The sequence below is a fragment of the Mobula birostris genome, chromosome 18, assembly GCF_030028105.1.
Source record: "Mobula birostris isolate sMobBir1 chromosome 18, sMobBir1.hap1, whole genome shotgun sequence".
In the NCBI taxonomy this organism is placed as follows: Eukaryota; Metazoa; Chordata; class Chondrichthyes; order Myliobatiformes; family Myliobatidae; genus Mobula; species Mobula birostris.
The window spans coordinates 29,958,907-29,982,117 of record NC_092387.1 but is presented as its reverse complement, the minus strand read 5'-3'; the positions used below and the strand labels follow the sequence as shown (position 1 = coordinate 29,982,117).

The 23,211-nt window shown below is 41.3% G+C and overlaps 1 protein-coding gene across 1 annotated transcript in view; it reads right to left on the bottom strand.

Annotated features, from left to right (window-relative positions):
* LOC140212250 (protein FAM149B1-like) overlaps window positions 1-23,211 on the bottom strand; it is a 95,638-nt gene that overhangs the window by 41,266 nt on the left and 31,161 nt on the right. Inside the window, exon 7 of the mRNA XM_072282970.1 lies at window positions 20,954-21,144. Coding sequence (XP_072139071.1) covers window positions 20,954-21,144 — 191 coding nt within the window. The remainder of the gene's footprint in view (window positions 1-20,953; window positions 21,145-23,211) is intronic.

Below are 23,211 nucleotides of genomic sequence, written 5' to 3'. Positions count from 1 at the left end.
GACTATTCATCTTATCCATGCCCCTCGTGATTTAATAAACCTCTAAAAGGCCACTCCTCAGCCTCCTTTGTTCCAGGGAAAACAGTTCTAGCCAATCCGCTTTCCTTGTAACTACATCCTGAACATATTTCATCATCCACAGAACCCTGAATTTCTTCTTCTTTTCCCTCTGATGAGAAAATACCTCAATTGTACCTGAACAATCATTTCCACAAAGGCGGATCATTCTGTTTCAGTTTTGCGAGTCACATGCCCAGTTTACCTGGACCAGATCCACTCTCATGTAATTACAGCCAGCCTTCCTCCAATTGATTATTTTACTTTGGATTCTTCTTTCTCCTTTTCTATAACTTAGATGTAGATATTATGATGATATCATCACTATCTCTGAAATGTTCTGCTTGCTACACGTGACTCACATCATTCTCTAGAAATATACCCAGCAATCCCTCTTTTCTTGTTGGCCCAGAAACATTTTGCTTTAGAAACTTAGCCCATACATATTTTAGAAACTCTTCATCTTCTATGCCTTTGATATCCTTTCTATTCCAGTCTACATTAGACTAATTCAAGTCATCCATTATTTATGCACTTTCTGTAGTTTCTCTGCATATTCACTCCTTTGTATTTCTTCTGCTCATTGGTGCCCTTGAGAAAACATACTCGGCAATGTATTGTTCCCTCTACTGTTTCTCAGGTGTAATTTGTTCTGTCTTTCACCCTTCTTAGCCAGGTTGATTCAAGTATTCATCTTGGCCCACACCCACAGCATCTAGTCCCACATATAGATTATGCCTAGTCCCTGAATGGATCCACCCTAACCCTTACTTTGCTCTTGTTCCTGATATACTTATATAATGTCTTTGGATTCTCCTTAACTTTACTTGCCAAGGATATACCAGGACTCATTTTGGCCAATGCACTTTCTTACACATCCTATATATTCCCTGCTCAGCTGCAGTTACTGATATTGGTCATATGATTTCTTTTTTCCCCATGAACAAACCTTCAATATCTTTGTCATCTAAGATTCCCTAATCTTGTGATTTTTTGCCCCTGTACCCTTACGTGAACATGCTGTCCTTGAACTCTTAATATCTTCTTCTAAAAGACTCCCATTTTGCAGATCTGGCAAAATCTTTGGAAATATGGTTGAAGATTTCTTGGGAGAGTAATTCAAAGATAGGGATAGTAACTGTAAGTTTTGAAGTTGACATAGAGAAAGACAAGGATGGACCAGAAACTAAGTTCCAGAATTGGGGAAGGTTGATTTCATTACCATAAAACAGAATATGGTCAAAAAACAAGGAACTGGTAACAGCTCCTTGCAGATCTACTTACGTAGGGCCAGTGGAAGTCATTCAAAATTGAAAAAGTGCGAGTTCAGAACGGAACCCTCATTCACCTTCCCTACCTGCCTGTCACCTTACACATCTCTTCAGTCTTGTTTCTTGCCACACCCCTTCCCCTCTTTGTATTGGCCATCTTGCCTTTCCAGCCTCAGTCAAAATGCAGATCTTCAACTCAAAACATTTACAATTCTTTTCTTCACATTGATGCTGCTTTATTTTTCTTAATTTTTCCAACAGATTGTATATTGTGTGAGGATCTCAGCCTCACTGCCATTGAAATGCAATCCTTCTAGCTTGCAAAAGTTGTATCTTCCCTCTGACAGCAGATCTCCAGCCACAGAATTATTTACTGTCTTTTTACTTCTTTGATTATAAATATAAATAGTCAGGACATTATTGCCTTTGAATTCCTGCTTTTTAAACTCCTTCTCAGCTCCCTAAGCTTTGTCCATATGACCTCATTATCCTTTTTTTGATATTGATATGAACCTACATCACTGGCTACTTACCCTATTTCTTCAAAATATTCTGCTGGCATTCAGGGAGGCAACATACCATAAAACTGTCATATTGAACACTTCTCCTTCTATTCCACTCACTTTCTCTCGATTAAAGGTGCTGTAATGGGGCCATGCTTATCTCTACTTCAGTTCTACCTGGGCCCTCAACATTTTCTCTGGCACATCGATAACTCTACAGGACTCACAAATTTCATTACTTTTAAGATTCATGTGTTCCATCTCTGATCCTTACTTTCCCTTTCTGTATTTCTCCAACTCCATGTTAAAGGACAGTCTAGAGATAAACATCCATAGTAAGTCCACAGAAGTTCAAAATTACCTCCTCCCATCCCTCCACTTGAAAGGATGCCATTCCATTCTCTCCATTCCCTTGGCTCTGTTGCTCCTGTTGTACAAGTACCTCTGAGATGTCTACAAGTACCTCTGAGATGGCTTCTTTCTTCCAGTACTGTGGGGTTCCCTCTACCATAGCTGATAGCCATTGATTGTACATCATTTATTTCCGGCACCTTTGAACTTACCTTCTCTCCTTCTGGACGGAGTTCCCCTGGTCCTCATTTATCACCCCACTAGTCTCCACATTCAGCTGTTGTAATTTCTGCTACCTTTAACAAGATTCCACCACTGGACCCATTTTCCTCTCCCATCTTCTTTCCAAAGAGATTGCTCCTTTCATGACACCCCACTCTGCTCTTCTTCCTCCACAAACACTTTGCACTTTCTTATGCAACTGAAGAAGATGCAATACTTCTAACTTGTCATTTTATCTCTTCCCTTCTCTCCATGCAGGGAGCCAAACACTCAAACTTCTTCCAGTTTACATTTTGTGCTCACAGTTGTCTCCTTGACCAACACAGACTGGATGACCACTTTGTGGAGCAACACACAGCAGTTCAGGTAGCATCAATAGAGGAAATAAACAGTTGATGGTTTGGCTGAGACCCTTTATCAGGACTGGAAAAAACAAGGGAAGAAGCCAGAATAAAAGGGAAAGGGGAGAAACAGGAGCTGGCAGGTGATGGGTGGATCCAATTGTGAAGTGCCTCTGACCATTTTGTGGAGTCTGCAGAGCAAACCCTGGCATTACTGTTACCAGATAATTCATTCTCCACCCAATTAACTGTTGCCTCTGTACCGTTATACGCAGGCTCAATGTAAGCTTGAGAAGAATACATTTTCCATTTGGCTGCTTGGTAACTTGTTTTCTGTTGTATCAGAACCAGACAGTTCTGCTGTAGGGAGGCACAAGAGATTCTGCAGACGCTGGAAATCTTCAGCAACTTGCACAAACTGTTAGAGAAACTCAGCACGTCAGGTAGCATCTATGGAAGGTCAAGATGCTTTACAGAAAGGAAGAACGCAAAAGCCGGAATAAAAGGTAGGTGGAGGGGTTGAGTACAAGCTAGCAAATAAAAGGTGAGTCCTGGTGAGAGAGGTAAGGTAGGTATGTGGGGGGGGGGGTGAAAAGGAATGACATGAGAAGCTAGGAGGTGATAGGTGGAGAGGAAAAGAGCTGGAGAAGATCGAATGTGATACAAGAGGACAGTAGATCTTAGAATAAAGGGAAGGGGGGTAGGGAATCAGAGTGAGATGATGGGCAGATCATGAATGTGGGAAAGGGGAAGAGAACAGCTGAGAAGCCTATAAAAACGAGGGAAATAAAGAAAAGACAGGGGGTGTGGTTCCCAGAAGTTAGGGAAATCAAAGTTGATGACATCAGATTAGAGACTACCAAGATAGAATATGAAATGCTGCCCCTCCAACCTGTGCTGGCTTGATTGTGGCAGTAGAAGATGCCATGGACAGGCATGTTGATGTTGGAATGGGAAGTGGAATTGAAATTGGTGGCCACTAAGAGTTCTAGGCTGTTGTGGCAGAGGGAAGGTGCTTGATGAAGCTGTCCTCCAATCTCTGTTGGGTCTCGTTGATGTAGAGAATGCCATGCCAGATCATCAGATGCAATAAATAACACTAACAGACTCTCAAGTGAAGCAATACCTCACTTGAAAGACTGTTTAGGGCCCTAAATGTTGGTGAGGAAGGTGGTGTTGGAGTTAGCATGGTTGCAGGGATAAAAGCCAGCAGCGAGATTGGTAGTGAGGGTAGTGAGGGATGAGTGGACAAGGGAAGGAAGTGTCTCATCCGCAAGTTCCTCCAGCATTTTGTGATCACTCTATTGTAGGTTACCCACCATTCTCTGTCCATTAGTAAGGCCTCACTTGTTTAGCCTCACCAATGCTCTGCATTTTGCAATATTTGCATTGTTAGTGTTTCCTATACCATTCCTCATCTCAAATAAATTTCCTTCTGTCATATCCCTCCAACCGCCATCATTAACCCATCAATGAGATTACTTCATTGGCTTGTCCACATGGCAACCCTGTCGTCACCTTATCAGCAATTACCTTTGTCTTATCCACTCTCATCCTTTCTGCAATTTGAAACTAATTTGTTTGCTGTCAGTCACAGCTCTGACAATGGGCTTCATACTGAAACATTAATTCTGTTCTCATTCCAGAAATAATCCTGACCTGCTGAGGATTTCCAGCATTTTGAGGTTTTTCTTCAGACTTCTATCTTCTGTAGTTTATTGATTCCCATTTACCATTCTAGACCTAAGCTCTAGGTTCTGGCTGCACTTACCCGAAAAACCATCACCCTCACCAGGATCCAAAAGGAAAACTCTTGAATTGGGCCCAGTAAACTCCTGTATTACTTACCTGCTCCTCCTAGTCAGTCCTGCAAACACCCATTCCCTCTGTGCATGCACACACTTAAGCTGCACTATGACTCCTTCTCTAAATCTACAAAGTTCTCTGTTTTATAATAGTGCTAAAGTGGCTTGTGTTGCACCAGTTAAAAAACTGTTCAACCTGCTGCAGCTGTTGATAAGGAAGGCTTCCCACATGGGAGACAGGCGTGGAAAGTTAGAACACATGGGATTTAGGATCATCTAGCCAACTAGATGCAGAATTGGCTTGGTGGTAGGAATCAGAAGTTGGTGGTGTTTGGTTGTTTTTCAGATTGGAAGCCTATGACCAGTGGTGTGCTACAGGGATTGGTGTTGGGTCCAGTGTTGTCTGTCATATATAGTAGTCACAATCTGGATGAGAATGTAGGTGGCATGGTTGGCAAGTTTCTGAATGACACTAAAATTGGGAGTGTGGTCAAAGTGAAGAAGGTTGTCTTACGCTACAAAAGGATCAAGATCTAGATCGACAGGGACAGAGGGCCAAGGAATGGCAGATAGATTTTAACTCAAACAAATGCCAGGTATTGCATTGTGTGAAACTAAGAAAAGGCAGGGCATACATAATAAATTACAAGGTCCGGTGGACTATTATAGGGAAAAAAGAGACCTAGTGGTAGAAGTACAGAATTCCCTGAAAGCGGTAACACGGGTAGACAGGGTGCTGAAGGAGGTACTTTGCATGCCTGAGTCATCAGTCAGGGAACTGAGTATAACAGCTGGGCCGTGGCACTGACTACAAGAATCGTACAAATGATTAGTCACACCACACCCTGAGTACGATGTACATTTCTGGTCACTGCATTATAGAAAGGATGTGATTCAGCTAGAAAAGGTGCAGTAATATAGGAAGGAAGTGATTCAACTAGAGAGGGTGCAGTAAAGTTTCAGAAGAGTGTTTCTTGGACTGGAGTTTGAGTTATGAGAGATTGGATAGTCTAGGACTGATTGCCTGGAGTAAAGGAAGCTGAGGTGTGATGTTAAAGAGATATACAAGCTGCCAGCGGAACTCACAGACCATAAGACATAGGAGCAGAAATTAGGCCATTTGGCCGATCGAGTCTGCTCTGCCATTCAATCATGGCTGATCGTTTTTTTTCTCTCCTCCTCAGCCCCAGTTCCCGGCCTTCTCCCTGTAACTTTTGATGCCATGTCCAATCAAGAACCTATCAATCTCTGCCTTAAATACACCCAACGACCTGACCTCCACAGCTGCATGTGGCAACAAATTCCACAAATTCTCCAAACCCTGGCTAAAGAAATTTCTCTGCATCTCTGTATTAAATGGATGCCCTCTACCCTGAGGCTGTGCCCTCTTGTCCTGGACTCCCCTACCATGGGAAACATCCTTTCCACATCTACTCTGTCTTGGCCTTTCAACATTCGAAAGGTTTCAATGAGATCCCCCCCTCATCCTTCTGACTTCCAGCAAATGCAGACCCAGGGCCATCAAACGTTCCTTGTATGATAACCCTTTCATTCCTGGAATCATTCTTATGAACCTCCTCTGAACCCTCTCCAATGCCAGCACATCTTTTTAAAGATGAGGAGCCTAAAACTGTTCGGAATACTCAAGGTGAGGCCTCACCAGTGCCTTATAAAGCCTCAGCATCACATCCCTGCTCTTGTATTCTAAACCTCTTGAAATAAATGCTAACATTGCATTTGCCTTCCTCACCACCATTTCAACCTGCAAGTTAACCTTCAGGGTGTTCTGCACAAGGACTCCCAAGTCCCTTTGCATCTCAGATTTTTGGATTTTCTCCCCATTTAGAGAATACTCCACACATTAATTTCTATTACCAAAGTGCATGACCATGCATTTTCCAACATTGTATTTCATTTGCCATTCTCCTAATCTGTCTACGTCCTTTTGCATCCTATGTGTTTCCTCAACACTACCTGGCCTTCCACCAATCTTCGTATCATCTGCAAACTTGGCAAAAGAGCCATCTATTTCATCATCTAAGTCATTTATATACAGCATAAAAAGAAGTGGTCCCAATACTGACACCTGTGGAACACCACTAGTCACTGGCAGCCAACCAGACAAGGATCCTTTTATTCCCACTCATTGCCTTTTTCCAACCAGCCAATACCCGAACCATGTTGTTAACTTTCCTGTAACTCAATGGGCTCTTAACTTAGTATGTAGCTTCACATGTGGTACCTTGTCAAAGGCCTTCTGAAAGTCCAAATATACAACATCCACTGCATCCCCTTCATCTATCCTACTTGTAATCTCCTCAAAGAATTCCAACAGGTTCATCAGGCAGGATTTTCCCTGAAGGAAACCATGCTGTTTTTGTACTATCTTATCCTGTGCCACCAAGTACTTCATCACCTCATACTTAACAATTGGCTCCAACATCTTCCCAACCACTGAGTTTAGGATAACTGGTCTATAATTTCCTTTCTGCTGCCTTTCTCCTTTCTTAAAGAGTGAAGTAATATTTGCAATTTTCCAGTCCTCTGGCACCATAGAGTGGGTACAGTTACAATGTTTAAAATACATTTGGACAGGAGAAAGATGAGGGCCAAACGCAGACAAATGGGATTAGCTCAGGGTCTGATTTCATGCTGTATGACATGCGGCTGTCTAGGTCAGTGGATGTGTATCCACAACTTCTCAAATAACATTATGCATATCCTGTTTGCCAGCGCTGCCCACCATCCTCAACTTTAAACTTGTTATTTATGAAGCAGAAATTAGGCAGTAGCAGAAAATTCACCTGCTACTGACCATTTGGTACCTCCAAATGATGTTGCTCCTTGATTCTGGCACACATTTAGCAGCAGCTGATATCACCACATAGAAACATAGAAACATAGAAAATAGGTGCAGGAGTAGGCCATTCGGCCCTTCAAGCCTGCACCGCCATTTATTATGATCATGGCTGATCATCCAACTCAGAACCCCACCCAGCCTTCCCTCCATACCCCCTGACCCCCGTAGCCACAAGGGCCATATCTAACTCCCTCTTAAATATAGCCAATGAACTGGCCTCAACTGTTTCCTGTGGCAGAGAATTCCACAGATTCACCACTCTCTGTGTGAAGAAGTTTTTCCTAATCTCGGTCCTAAAAGGCTTCCCCCTTATCCTCAAACTGTGACCCCTTGTTCCGGACCCCCCCCCCCCCCAATGGATCAGGTTTTCATGGACTGCACATTTCAGCAGTCATTCTGCAGTTCAAGGGTTTGCAGGCAGAATGACTGGCTGACTTCCAAACAGACAATAAGGAGTAGGCAGATAATTCATGAGACCACCAACAGCAACTTCGCCTTTAATCAGAATTCCCCTGCCGAATGCAGCCTGTGCCAAGATCACAGCACTACTAAGATACAAGAAGGGAAGAGAAAATACAGGAGTAAAATTTATGGGCAATTAAAATGCCAGGCAATATCCAAGATCAAATGTTAGCACCAATATACCAGAACAATGGGCATCATTAACCAGCTGCAGAAAGTTTTGGAAAGGGAGGATAAACAGTTGAAGGTAGAGCCACATAGGGAAAGGTATTTTGGTCATGCAGTCAGGTTTTAAAGATTCAGGAAAGAGGTCAAAAGGCTAAACCTCATTTGTAGCTGATTCAAAAGATGAACTCAGAGACTGAATTAGTGCATAGAAGTCCACTAATAGAGACTTGGTTGAGAGAAGGACAGGGCTGGTGACTGAACATTCCGGGATTCAGATGCTGCAGATGTGACAGAGATTGTGGAAGAATTGCAGTATTGATCAGGGAGAATTTCACAGTTGCATTCAGAGAAGATATCCTGAAGGGCTCAGCCAGTGAGGCGATATGATAGTGTTCAGAAGTGGGAATAATGGACTTCTCAGGGTCTCCCAATAGCCAGCAGGAGATAGGGGAATACATTGGAAAGACATAGATAGTTGTAGTGGGTGACTTTCATTTTCTCAGACACTAGAGATTCTGCAGATGCTGGAAAATGTGAGTAACACACACAAAATGCTGGAGAAACTCAGCAAGTCAGCAGCATTTTTGAAGGGGAATAAATAGCTGATATTTCATACTGTTTATTAAGGCTTCATCAAAGATATTTCCTCATTATTCAGTGGGATTTCCTTAGTTCCAGAGAAGTAACAGAATTTGTTAGATACATCCGGGGGGTGGGCGGGGGGGGGGGCGGGGGTGCATTCTTGACAGCATGTAGACCAGGGTAAGGACAATTGTACTGGGACCTGAGTCTGACCAAGTGATTGCAATTTCCGTAGGACAACATTTTGAGAATAGTAATCAAAATTCCAAAGGTTTTCAGATAGTTAGGAATAAAGACCAAATGTTGGGGAAAAGTGTTAAATTGGGGGAAGGTTAATTGCAACAGTATTAGGCAAGAGTGGGAAGAGTAGAGAACATCTGACATGTGGAAGTCATTTAAAGACCAGCTGGTCAGAGTTCTGGACCAACACGTACTTGCGAGGAAGAAGGACAAGGATAGCAATGTGCGGGAACTTTGGATGACAAGTGATAATGCAAATTTTGTGAAAAGGAACCACATGGAAGCTTGCTATGGTGATACCATTGTGACTCCCTGAAAGTGGCTGCCCTTTGGTAAGAGTAATAAAGGTATATGGCACGCTTACCTTTACTTAGGATTTTATGTTGCAGCTTTATAAATCTCTGGTTAGGTCATATCCTGTCACCCTATTATAATAACAATGTTGAGGCTTTGCTGAGGGTGCAGATTTAGAGGGCAAGTGATATAAGGAAACTAGGGCTGTATCCTCTTGAGTGGAGGAGATGGAGTGGAAGCTTGGAGTTTGTAAATTTATGAGAGGCATATATAGACAGAATTTATCTTTTTTCTCAGGGTTAAAATGTTTGCTACTACGGGTAAAAGGGGAAAATTCAAAGCAGAAAAGCGGGGGAATTTTTTTAATACATGGATAGTGGTGGGTGCCTGGAATGTGCTGCGAGATTTGGTGGTGGAGGCAAGCATGATAGTGGTGTAAGAGGCTCTGAGATAGGGATGTGAATATGTAGAGAATGGAAGGATATGGATTATGTTTAGGCAGAAGTGATCAGTTTAATTATGCTTCATTGGTTTCATTAGTTACGTAGAAACATCTTGGGCTGAAGGACCTGTTCCTGTTCTGTTCATATTCTATGCAAGGTTTAGGAATCTGAAATTGGACAAGCACCTTGAGGAATGCCAAGGAAAAAGGAAAAAAAAAACAGAATCTGGAGTGCTAAATGGAGCCAGGAAATGTTATTGGCAATAAGATTATTCCAAGGCATTTTACACAAACATTGAAAATGAGAGCGTAACTAGACACATGATAGGACCATTCAAAGATAAAACAGGGAACATATGCCTAAAGGCATTAAATGAGTACTTTGCATTGGTATTCACTAAGAAGGAAATGAAGCACAGTGAAAAGAGGGAAGGGTATGTCGATATTCTAGGGCAAGTTGATATCGAGGAGGAGGAGGCTCGGGTCTGTTGAAGAATATTAAAGTTGCTAAGTGCCCAGGGTCAGATGGCATCTATCCCAGGTTTACAAGAAAGGCAAGAGGAAATGGTTGTAGGCAAGATGAAATGGTTGTGGCCTTGACAAACATCTGTGTTCTCTTTATCCGCAACGGCAAGATTTTTGAGGATTGGTAAATAGTGAATATTGTTCCTCTTTTTAAGGTAGATAATAGAAACAAATCAGAAAATTATAGGCTGGTGAGACTCAACATTAATGGTATTGAAATTATTGGAAAAGATTCAAAAGGTATAGGATCTGTTTGCATCTGGAAAATCATGAACTGCTTAGGAATAGCCAGTGTGGATTTGTATGGGGTGGGGGGGGGGATCATAATTGCCAACATGATTTGAGTTTTTAAAGATGTGTTGAAGGTGATTGATGAGTGCAGGGCAAAGGATGTTGTCCACATGAACTTTAATAAAGTTTTTGACAAAGTCCCTCAAGGTAAGCTGATCCAGAAGATTAAGGCACATAGAATATTATAGATCGAATTCAGTCTTAGCTCTGGCATAGAAGACAGTGTTTTTCTGACTGGATGTCTGTGTCTTGAGGTATTCTGCAATGATCAGAACTGGGTCTCCCAAATATGCATAAATGATCTGGACAAAAATGTAGCTAGGTTGATTTGCAAGTTTGTACATGACCAAAAATTGGTGTGGTTCTGAAGAGTGTGTAAGGTTGTCAAAAAATCAGCTGGATATGGATAATTTGAAAATATGGGCAGAGAAATAGCAGTTGGAGTTCAATCCAAACAAATACCAAAAAGACATGAACTTAAGGTGAGAGGGGAAAAACTTAAAGATGAGCAGGACAAGTTCTCTTTTACACAGAGAGAGGTAGGCGCCTTGAATGGGCTGTCAGGGAAAGTTGTGGAAGCAGATAAGACAGCGACATTTGAGAAGCTGTTAAATACTCACAGGAATGTGCAAGGAATGGAAAGATATGGATCATGTATTAGAGATTTAGGTAGTAAGGTAAAAAGTAGCATTTCCAGTGTTGTAACCTCAGGATTACTACTCATCCGAAGTGCTAGTGGGATGAGAAGATAGAAGATAGTGCAGTTCAATATGTGGCTAAGGAGTTGATGTAGGAGGAGGGACTTCAGACATATAGATTGTGGACTCTTTTCAAGGGCAAGTGGACCCTGTACAAGAGGGAAATATTGCACCTGAACTAGAGGGAAACCATATCCTCAGAGGAAGGTTCACTAGAGCTCCTCAGGAGTGTTCAAACTAAAGTTATAGGTGTATTGAAAACAGCAGCAAGACAGAAAGTGGAAGGGTTGCAGGGAAGATAAAGCTTATGACGAATAATTCTGAATAAAAGGATAGACAAGGCTGGGTTAGTGAGCACAGTGGGGCTATTGGGCATAAGTGTGTTTATTTTAATGCAAGGAGTATTATGGGAAGGCAGATGAATTTAAAATCTGGGTCAGTGCATGCATTTGCGATGCTGTAGCCATTCTGGAGATTTGGTTGTGAGAGAGATAGGACTGGAAGCTCAGTGTTCCTGGGTTTCAAGGTTTTAGATAAGACAGATGTGGAGGTAAAAGAGGTGGAGCAATTGCACTACTAACTATAATGTCACAGATGCACACAGAGAGGATATACTGGAGGGCTCATCCATTGAGGCAAAATGGATAAACCTCAAAGATACTTATACTTTATTGTCACCAAACAATTGATACTAGAATGTACAATCATCACAGCGATATTTGATTCTGCGCTTCCCGCTCCCTGGATTACAAATATTAAATATTAAAAATAGTAAAAATGAGTAAATATTAAAAATTTAAATTATAAATCATAAATAGAAAATAGAAACATCTCGTTATTACTCTTATATTAATCCACTATGTGACACATGTCATTCCGAGATAGCTTCTTTAACCCACATGTTTTGGTCATGTCCCTTGTTGGAGAAATATTGGAAAGATATTTTGATATTATTTCAACGGTCCTAAACATAGACTTACAACCTCATCCAATTACTGCTATCTTTGGACTACCAATGATAGACTTAAGTAATTTAACCTCTTCACCATGAAGGATGATTGCATTTCTTACTTTAATGGCTAGAAGGTCCATTTTGTTGAATTGGAAAGAGATTAACCCTCCTAAGGTATTTCATTGGTTTTCACAAACTATGGTGTGTTTGAATTTGGAGAAAATTAGAAGTGCAGTTTATGACCCTTCCATTAAGTTTGAAAAAACTTGGAGGCCATTCATTCAGCATTTTCACTTGATGTAATTTGATCATTTCCAAACTTGTTCTATCTCTCTGTACTGTTGTTGGAGGGGAATGGAGTCGTCGGCACTAAGGTTTTCTTCTTTTCCATTTTTAAGTTGTTAGTTTTGCCCAAGTCTTTTAGTTTAGTTGATTAATTCTGTTTTTCTTTGGGGATGGGGTTTTTTTTTGGTTTTGTTTTTTTTTCTTTTTCATGATTTTTTTCCAGTTTTTTTTTGATTTGTATTATCCGTTGTCAGTTTTACATGATTGGGAGTTTTGTTAACTTACACTATTTGATTGTACAATTACTTTTCTTAAGTGTAACAATATTTCTCCTACTATTTGTATTATTGCTATGTTTTGTTTCTATACTTCAAAATTAATAAAAAGATTGAAAAAGAAAATAGAAAAATGGAAAGTAAGGTAGTGCAAAAAAACCGAGAGGCAGGTCCGGATATTTGGAGGGTACGGCCCAGATCCAGGTCAGGATCCATTCAGCAGTCTTATCACAGTTGGAAGGAAGCTGTTCCCAAATCTGGCCATACGGGTCTTCAAGCTCCTGAGCCTTCCCCCGGAGGGAAGAGGGACGAAAAGTGTGTTGACTGGGTGGGTCGTGTCCTTGATTATCCTGGCAGCACTGCTCCGACAGCGTGCAGTGTAAAGTGAGTCCAAGGATGGAAGATTGGTTTGTGTGATGTGCTGTGCTGTGTTCACGATCTTCTGCAGCTTCTTCCGGTCTTGGACAGGACAACTTCCATACCAGGTTGTGATGCACCCTAGAAGAATGGTTTCTATGGTGCATCTATAAAAATTAGTGAGGGTTTTAACAGACAGGCCAAATTTCTTTAGTTTTCTCAGGAAGTAAAGGCGCTGGTGGGCCTTCTTGGCAGTGAACTCTGCTTGGTTGGACCAAGTCAGGTCATTTGTGATATTGACCCCAAGGAACTTAAAGCTTTTGACTTGTTCCACTTGCGCACCACCGATGTAAATTGGATTGTGCGGTCCGCTACTCCTTCTGAAGTCAACAACCAATTCCTTTGTCTTGCTGACGTTGAGGGATAGGTTATTGTCTTCGTATCATGCCACCAGGTTCTTAATTTCCTCCCTGTACTCAAACTCATCATTACCCGAGATACGGCCTACAATCGTTGTGTCATCAGCAAACTTATATATTGAGTTCGATGGAAACTTGGCTACACAATCATGGGTGTACAGTGGGTACAGCAGGGGGCTGGGTACACAGCCTTGAGGGGCACCGGTGCTCAGAGTGATTGTAGAGTAGAGCTTGTCCCCTACTTTTACAGCCTGGGTCCTGTCTATGAGGAAGTTGAAGATCCAGCTGCAGATCTGAGTGCTAAGGCCCAGGTTCCAGAGCTTAGGAATCAGTTTATTTGGAATGATGGTATTAAAGGCAGAGTTGTAATCAATGAAAAGGATCCTTACGTATGTGTCTTTATTCTCCAGGTGTTCTAAGGAGGAATGTAGGGCCAGAGAGATGGCAGCTGCTGTTGACCTGTTAAGGAGGGTGCAATCACTCTGATGGAGTTTTACTATAGACCTCCCAAAAGTCACCAGAAGATTGAAGAGCAGATATGTTGACAAATTATGTGAAGATATAAAAACAGCAGGGCTGTCATAGTGAATGACTTTGACTTCCTCAATATTAACTGAGATTTTCTTAGTGCAAGAGGCCTAGATGGAGCAGAGTTTCTTCAGTGCTTTCAAGGATCCTGAAAACAGAATGTGGATAATCCAACTAAAGACACCATGCAAGGCCTTGTTTTTGGTGGGGGGGGGGGGGGAGGAAGAGCCTGGAAAGGTGATTGGCCTTTCAATGGGAAAGCATTTTGGGAATATTGATCTCAATGTTAGGTTTTAAGATAGTTATGAATAAGGTTAAGTCTGGCGCTCGTGTTAAAGTATAAAACTAGGGCTGGACAAAATACAGTATTATCAGACAAGAACTAGAGGGAGTTAATTGGAAGAATTTATTATCAAGCAAGTCACATTTGATGTGTAGGAGTGGCTTGAAGACCACTGACAGGAGCTTGGGATGAGCATCTTCCACTAAGGAGGAAGGATAAGGATGCCAGCCAATGGAACCTTGCATGAATAGTTATGAACTTGGTAAAAAAAAAAGTTTAAAAAAAATGTAAGAACTAACTCCCTCAAAAGCTAATCAATAAGCTTTAAGACCCTGGCCTCAATACCACCCTTTCATTTTGTATTTGCACAGTCTTTTGTCTTTTGTACACTGGTTGCACGCCCAGTGAGTGCAATCTTACATTGATTCTATTATGGTTATTGGATTTATTGAGTATGTCAGCAAGAAATGAATCAGTTGTATATGGTTATGGTTCTACAGATGTGACTGGTTGAATCACAGCCTGGTATAGAAAGAGCAATGCCCTTGGATGGAAAGTACACTTGAATAAAATTTACTTTGATTTAGGATGCTAAATTCTGACAGAACCCTTGGGGAATATAGACAGCAAGAAAGAGCTCAAGCAGGGTCAAAAGGGGCCATGATATGTCCCTAGAAAGGAGGATTAAATTAGGATCTCAAGGCATTTTATACATATATCAAGAGCATTCATTATACTTGCATTAAAAACAAGATGATAACTAGGGAGAGGTTACCACCACTCAAGGGTAAATGAGGGAATTTATGTATCGTGTCAGAAGAAGTGCACAAGATACTAAATGAGTAATCTGTGTCTGTGTTCATCAATGAGAAGAACATGGAGAATTATGAGAGCAGTGTGGGGCATGCTAATATGCTGGGGCATTTGGAAATCAAGAGGGAGATGGTGGTGGGTCTTTTGAAGATCATCAAGGTGGACGGTTCCCAGGTTATTGAAAGGGATGAGACAAGGAGATTTCTGGGGCCTTAAAGATCTTTGTATCCTCATTAGCAATAGGCAAAGTTATGGCAGAGTGGTGAATAGTTGATATTGTTCCTTTATTCAAGAAGAGAAATAATAGGCTGGAGTGCTGCTCCTCAGTGGCAGTGAAGCTACTGGAGAGGTTTGTTAGGGACAGGATTTCTATGCATTCGGGAAAAGATGGCCCAAGTAGGAAAAATCAGCATGGCTTTGTGCAGGGTATGCCATAACTTACAAACTTGATTTGAGTTTTTTTGAGGAGGTGAAGAGGACTAGAACAGGGCATTGGATGTTCTTTACTTGAAATTTAGTAATGCATTTGATAAGGTCACTCATGGTAGGCTGATCCAGGTGTTACTCTTGCTGGAGGTCCATAAATAGTAGTGTTCTGTAGGGACTGGCATTGGGGCCGCTGTTGTTGGGGAATATAACTAACTGGGATGAAAAATTTGTGGAATTTATAGATAGCCTGTCACAGCAGAATATAGATATTGATAGGTTACAGATATGGATGGAGAAATGGAGCTTAATCTGAGGAAGTGTGAGGTCAAATATAAGAGGACAGTGTTCTTTTATATGGGATGAAAAAGGATGAGGTCCTGAAGAGCAAATATAGAGAGCTAGGTAGGAAGCTGAAAAGCATGAACGCAAGGGTAGTAATCTCTGGTTTGCTGCCTGTGTAAGTAAAAATACAATGACTTTGCAGAAGAATGAGTGATCGTGGAATTGGTGAAAGTGGAAAGTCGGTGGAGTTGTTGACCTTTGGGATCACTTCTAGGAAAGGTATGACATGGACTTTATGTCTTTATGACTTTAGGTATGACAGGTTGCATCTGTACTCAAGGGGGACCAATATCCTTTTGTGGGCCAATTTGCTAGAGCTGTTGGAATGGGTTTACACTGGGTTGACATGGGGAATGTGACCCAGAGTGATAGATCAAAGAATGGAGCAGTTGGTGTAACGATAGATGCAATGCCTAGAGAAACATGTGGAAGGATAGGCAGTGGATAGGGCATAACTGCAGATGGGTTGAAATGTGCCTATTTAATGCAAGAAGTATCAGGAACAAGAGTGATGACTCAGTACATGAAATTACGATGGCGTAACTATTACAGACTTGAATGTCGTAAGTTGTTTTGTGGTTTAGATGTTTCAAAAGGGACAAGGAGTGAAGTAAAAGAGGTGGGAGAATGGCATTGCTAATCAGGGATAGCAGCACAGCTGCAGAAAGAGACAACACTGTGGATATCGGATAGGGAATGGGAAATGGAATTAAAATAGGTGGCCACTGGGAGATTGTGTTTATTCTGGCAGATAGAGCATAGGTGCTTTTCCCTCTCTCACCTTATCTCCTTGCCTGCCCATTGCCTCCCACTGGTGCTCCTCCCCCCTTTTTTCCCTTCGTGGCCTTCTGTCCTCTCCTAACAGATTCCCCTTTCTCCAGCCCTGTATCTCTTTCACCAATCAACTTCCCAGCTCTTTACTTCACCCCTCCCCCTTCTGGTTTCAATTATCACCTTGTGTTTCTCCCTCCCCTCCCCCCAACTTTTAACTCCACTCCTCATCTTTTTTTCTCTCCTGTCCTACTTAAGTTCTGGGCTCTAAACCAGACTACTCTTTTTCCATAGATGCTGCCTGGCCTGCTGCGTTCCTCCAGCATTTTGTGTATGGGTAGAAATATAAGGTGAGAGGAGGATAGCTTAAGGGAAATATGCAGGGCAAGTTCCGGGTGTGTACCTGGAATGGCCTGCTAGGATTGGTGGCAGAAGATACGATACTGCTATTTAAGAGACATGAGCATGAAGGGAGTTGAAGAATGTGGGTCATACGCAAACAGATGGGGTTAGCTTCATTTAGTGTGATGGTGGGCACAGACATAGATAGATAGATAGGCAGACATACTTTATTGATCCCAAGGGAAATTGGGTTTCGTTACAGTTGCACCAACCAAGAATAGAGTGTAAATATAGCAATATAAAACCATAAATAATTAAATAATATGCAAATTATGCCAGATGGAAATAAGTCCAGGACCAGCCTATTGGCTCGGAGTGTCTGACCCTCCAAGGGAGGAGTTGTAAAGTTTGATAGCCACAGGCAGAAATGACTTCCTATGACGCTCAGTGTTGCATCTAGGTGGAATGAGTCTCTGGCTGAATGTACTCTTTGTGGAACAAAGGGCTTGTTCCCATACTTATGTTCTAGATAAGGAAGGTTGTGCCTAACAACTGAATTTTTAAGGGTAACAAAGTTTGATAAGAAACTGTCTTTTAAGTGATCTACATGGATTTTAGCAAGGCTTGAACTAGCTAAGAGTGACAAATTGCATCCATGATTGATTCAGTTGCAGAAGCAAAGTATTATTTGGCTTGTGCTTTTCATGACTGGAAGGCAAATACCAGTCCTTTGCTTTTTCTAAATAATGATTTTGACTTAAATGTTGCCTATAATAATGAAGTTTGCATTTGATGCAAAAACTGGCCCTATGATTAACACTGAGATAAAAGATTTAAGATACAGATAATCAGTTGGGGATCAAAGTGGTAAGTAAAATTTAAACAAAGTAATTCAGTTGATTGGAGTAGGCAAGCAAAGGTATAAATAGGAAGATTACAAAATGCACAGACACCAGAGCATTCAATGGTGGCAGGACAGATGACTAAGGTAGTTAAAATGCGCAAAGTACATTTTTCTTTATTTACAGGTTGTGGTGTAAATAGTGCTATACAGTGCTATTAGACTACAGCCTGTGTACTGGATACATTTCAGATCAGCATTTGCAGGAGACATGTTATTGCACTGTTGGAAATTTGCCAGAATGTTATCAAGAATATAAAATTATAGCAATGAAAGATGACTTGTGAAAAGGCTGAGGCCAAACTTAACTAATGTGCAGAAAATAAAGAGCAAGCAGGGTGGACAAATTCCATTATCAGAAAGATTAAAAAGCAGGGAAAGACCTAAAGCAAATAGCAGAATGATTAGAAAGGAATGAAGAATAAGTTTTGCATTCATGGTCTGAGACTCACTGCCTGAAAGAGTGTAGAAGCGGTAATCATCATCATTTGAAAATGTATTTGAACATCTACAGGACTGCATGCCTAGTAGTCAAAAATAATATTAAACGTGTAGTTCTTTTCTTTTATTGGTTTGTACACGTCAGGTTGTGTATGTGGCCTCCTTCTGTGTTGTAATTTTTCTACGATTCCAAGATCTCACCAGCAATTTACGCATTTCAGTTTGAGTATACGTAAGACCATTGGCTCCACACCATATCACAGCCTTAGCCTCAATACAGAGAAAGGAATCCCAGGGGTGAGATGCAAAAGATTGCTCTTGGCATCATGGCAACATTTGATCAGCTGTCATCAAAGTGCCCAAAACAGAAATCAATAGAAATTGAAGCATAACATCTCTCATGACTAGAATTAAACTTCCCAGAAAAGGAGATGGTCATAGTTTTACAGGGAGGATTATTTCTGTCCTCAGATATCGCTGCTGCAGTTTGCTGCACTGTGAAAAAATCATTGGTAGTCCACTCTATCAATGCCTCTTATCATCTTATACACTTCTATCAAGTCACCTCTCACCCACCTTCATTCTAAAGAGAAAAGCCCTAGCTCATTCAACCTTTCTTCATAAGACATGCTTTTTCATCTAGGCAGCATCCTGGTAAGTATTCTCTGGACCTTTTCTGAAGCTTCCACATCCTTCCTACAATGAGGCAAGCAGAACTGAATACAATATTCCAAGACTGAGTAACCAGAGTTTTATATAGCAACATTACTTCATAGCTCTTGAACTCAATACCCTGGTTAAGAAAGCCAATGAACCACAGACAACTTTGAGGGATCAATGGACATAGACCCCAAGACCCCTTTGTTCCTCCACAATGCTAAGAATCCTGCCATTAACCCTGTACTCTGCTTCTAAGTTCAATCTTCCAAAGTATCACTTAATTTTTCTGGATTGAACTCTATTTGCTACCTCTCAGCCCAGCTCTGCAACCTATCAATGTCTGGTTGTAACCTATGATAATTTTTTATACCATCTGCAAACCTACTAACCCAACCTTCCACTTCCTCATGCAAGTCTTTTATAAAAATCACAAGGAGCAGGGGTCCCAGTACAGATCCTTGCAGAACACCATTGGTCACCAACCTCCAGGATGAATATGCTCCAACTACTACCACCCTCTGCCTTCTGTAAGCAAGTCAGTTCTGAATCCGTGTAGCCAAGTTTCCTTGGATCCCATGCCGCTTGACTTTCTGTATGAGCCTACCATGGGGAACCTTGTCAAATGTCTTTAAGAACTTCAAACACACCCATCCACAGCTCTACCTTCATCAATTTGTTTTGTCACTCCCTTGCAGAGTTCAGTCAGGCTTGTGTGGGAAGATCTGCTTCCCACAAAGCATGCTGACCATTCCTAATCAGCCTATGCTTCTCTTAATACTCGTAAATCTTCACACTGCAATAAATATTATCACTCAGTAACTGAAACTGTGGAAATATATGCGCAACTTTGAAATTTTTTTTAAGTATTTAATCTTGTAATATGACAAAATGGAACCTGTATAATCCCATCACAAACAAAAGAAAAACTGCAGATGCTGGAAATCCAAGCAACACACACAAAATGCTGGAGGAATTTAGCAGGACGGGCAGCATCTATGGAAAAGAGTACAGTTGACGTTTTGGGCCAAAACCCTTCAGCAGGAGTCTGTATAATCCCTGAGTGCTTTGCCATAAGTGTGTATGTATCAAGAGGCATGTAATGTTGTGATCATTGTTCATTGTGTAACTAAGGGGCAGCTGATATACCGCTGGCCTTGAGTATTGTAGCTTTACTGCAGTGGAGGAGTTGACCACCAGAAAAAATAACAGCCAAAGAATAGCCTGAAAACTTGTATTAAAAAATGAATTTTGTAAATTGTAAATCAGAAGCAGCCTGCCATCTATGAGGAGTGCAGGTGTTTCTCCTTGTAAGCAATAAACATGTCTTTCAACATATCCATTCTGTGTTTTTTTTGTTCTTCGTTATAAGTCCTAGTGAAATGTACACAACACTAAAACTGACAACAGGGCAGATCTTCCATTTTCCTGACATTGCCATTTGGCTATACCCTGGACCATACTGTTTCTTCCAATGTGGTCCTGAGCATAGTTTCCTGCTGGGATATTGAGTGTAATGCATCATCGTGGCCAGAATTGTGTAGGGCCTCTCCCAGCATAAGTCACTGACACACAGCCAAGGCAGCTGTTGAGGCCTTTCCCCAGGCTCAATGATGTCATATTAATTTTTTATGACACTTTTGACCTGTTAAAAAAATAAAAGCAATGTTAAAAAAAAATAAAACAAATTAAAACATACATATAAAACAATTAGAAACATTGAAACTACTTTAATTAAATCAAATAAAATGTCTTCCCTTTATATCTTCCCATTCATTATTTTGGGGCCTACTGTACTTGTGCCAGGTTAACTAGGCAAAGAGTAAACAGGTTTCCCAACCTGAGTGCATGGAAATCTGTGGAGGAGGCATTATCTTGTTGTTCTTCATGAGATGTCCATGGCCATTGTTCTGCTGAGCAAATGGCTTCACTATAACTCCAATTGGGAACAACTAGTCACCAGTATATCTGATCATAGCTATGCAGAACTCATCTGTACAAGAAAGATTTTCATGAAGTTCTATTTCTTCTTCATTGCTTTTGTACCTGAAACATGGTAATGCCAGTGCTTACGAATCAGGTCCTCCATACAGCCCACAAGCTCCAGCCACACCTCATCAAACAGCTCTGTCACAATAGCATCCCTTCTGCAGTGATTTGGAGAAATTGGAGGCAGACCCCTTCTACATTTGTATTGTAAGGAACGATCCAACCTCGTCTCAAAGCAGTCATCTTCCCTGTGTAGACATATGGCAAAAATCTTTCAATATATTATGTAAATACAAACAAAACGTATTCCTTCACACTGATTTTTGATGCAACATCTAGAAATGTAAAAGCAAAAGAGAAGGAATACAACAAAGCGAAAACTAGTGGGAAGACAGAGGATTGGGAGGCTTTTAAAAACCTATCGAGAGCAAACATAAGAATCATTAGGAGAGAAAATATGAAATATGAAAGCAAGCTAGCAAACAATATCAAAGCTTTTTCAAGAATGTAAAAAATAAAAAGAGAGATGAGAGTAGATATAGGACTGCTAGAAAATGAGGATGGAGAAATAATAACAATGGGCAAGGAAATGGCAGATAAATTAAATGAGTACTGTAGTTTGCATCTGTCTTCACTGTGGAAGACACTAGCAGTGTGCCAAATGCTGAAGGGTGTGAGGAAAGAGAAGTGAGTGCAGTTAATATTACAAGGGAGAAGGTGCACAAAAAGCTGAAAGACTAAGGGTACATAAGTCACCCGGACCAGATGAACTGCACTCAAGGGTTCCGAAAGAGGTAGTGGTAGAGATTGTGGAGGCATTAGTTATGATCTTTCGAAAATCATTGGAATCTGGCATAGTGCCAAAGGACTGGAAAATTGCAAATGTCACTCCACTCTTTAAGAAAGGAAGAAGGCAGCAGAAAGGAAATTATAGGCCAGCTAGCCTGACCTCAGTGATTGGGAAGATGTTGGAGTTAATTGTTGAGGAATAGGTTATGGAGTACTTGGTGACACAGGACAAGGACAAAATCAGCATGGTTTCCTTGAGGGAAAATCTTGCCTGACGAATCTGTTGGAATTCTTTGAGGAGATTACAAGTAGGATAGATAAAGGGGTGCAGTGCACGTTGTATATTTGGACTTTAGAAGGTCTTTGACAAGGTGCCTCACATGAGGCTGCTTACCAAGCTAAGAGCCCATAGTATTACCAAGATGATTAGAGCATTGGCTGATTGGTAGGAGGCAGTGAGTGGAAATAAAAAGATTCTTTTCTGGTTGGCTGCCAGTGACTAGTGGTGTTCCGTAGGGGTCTGTGTTGAGACAGCTTCTTTTAATGCTGTATCTCAGTGATTTTGACGATGGAATAGATAGGTTTTTTTTTGCCAAGTTTGCAGATGATACAAATTGGTGGAGGGGCAGGTAGTGTTGAGGAAACAGGTTGGCTGCAAAAGGACTTGGACAGATTAGGAGAATGGGCAAGAGAGTGAAATGAAATATAATGCTGGAAAATGCATGGTCATGCACTTTGGTAGTAGAATTAAATGTGCAGACTATTTTTTAAATGAGGAGAAAATCCAAAAATCTGAGATGCAAAGTAACTTGAGAGGTCTTGTGCAGAACATCCTAAAAGTTAACTTGCAGGTAGAGTTGGTGGTTGGGAAAGCAAAAGCAATGTTTTCATTCATACAAGAAGTCTAGAATACAAGAGCAGGGATGTAATGCTAAGGTTTTAAAAGGCACTGGTGAGACCCCACCTCGAGTATTGAGAACAGTTTTGGACTCCTCATCCAAGAAAAGATGTGCTGGCATTGGAAGGGGTTCAGAGAAGGTTCACAAGGATGATTCCAGAAATGAAAGGGTTATCATATGAGAAACGTTTGAAAGCTCTGGGTCTGTACTCGCTGGAAATTAGAAGGATGGTGGGGGGAAGAGAAGATCTCATTAAAACCTTTCAAATGTTGAAAGGCCTAGACAGAGAAGAAATGGAACAGATGTTTCCCATGGTGGGCCAGTCTAGGGCCTGAGGGCACAGCCTCAGGATAGTGGGGTGTCTATTTAAAACAGAGATGCGAAGAAATTTCTTCAGCCAAAGTGTGGTGAATTTGTGGAATTTGTTACTACAGGCAGCTGTGGAGGCCAAGTCATTGGGTGTATTTAAGGCAGAGCTTCATAGGTTCTTGATTGGACATGGCATCAGAGGTCACAGGGAGAAGGTCAGGGAGTGGGGTTGAGGAGAGGGAAAAAGGATCAGCCATGATTGACTCAATGGACCAAATGGCCTAATTCTGCTCCTGTGTCTTATGTTCTTAAATGGTG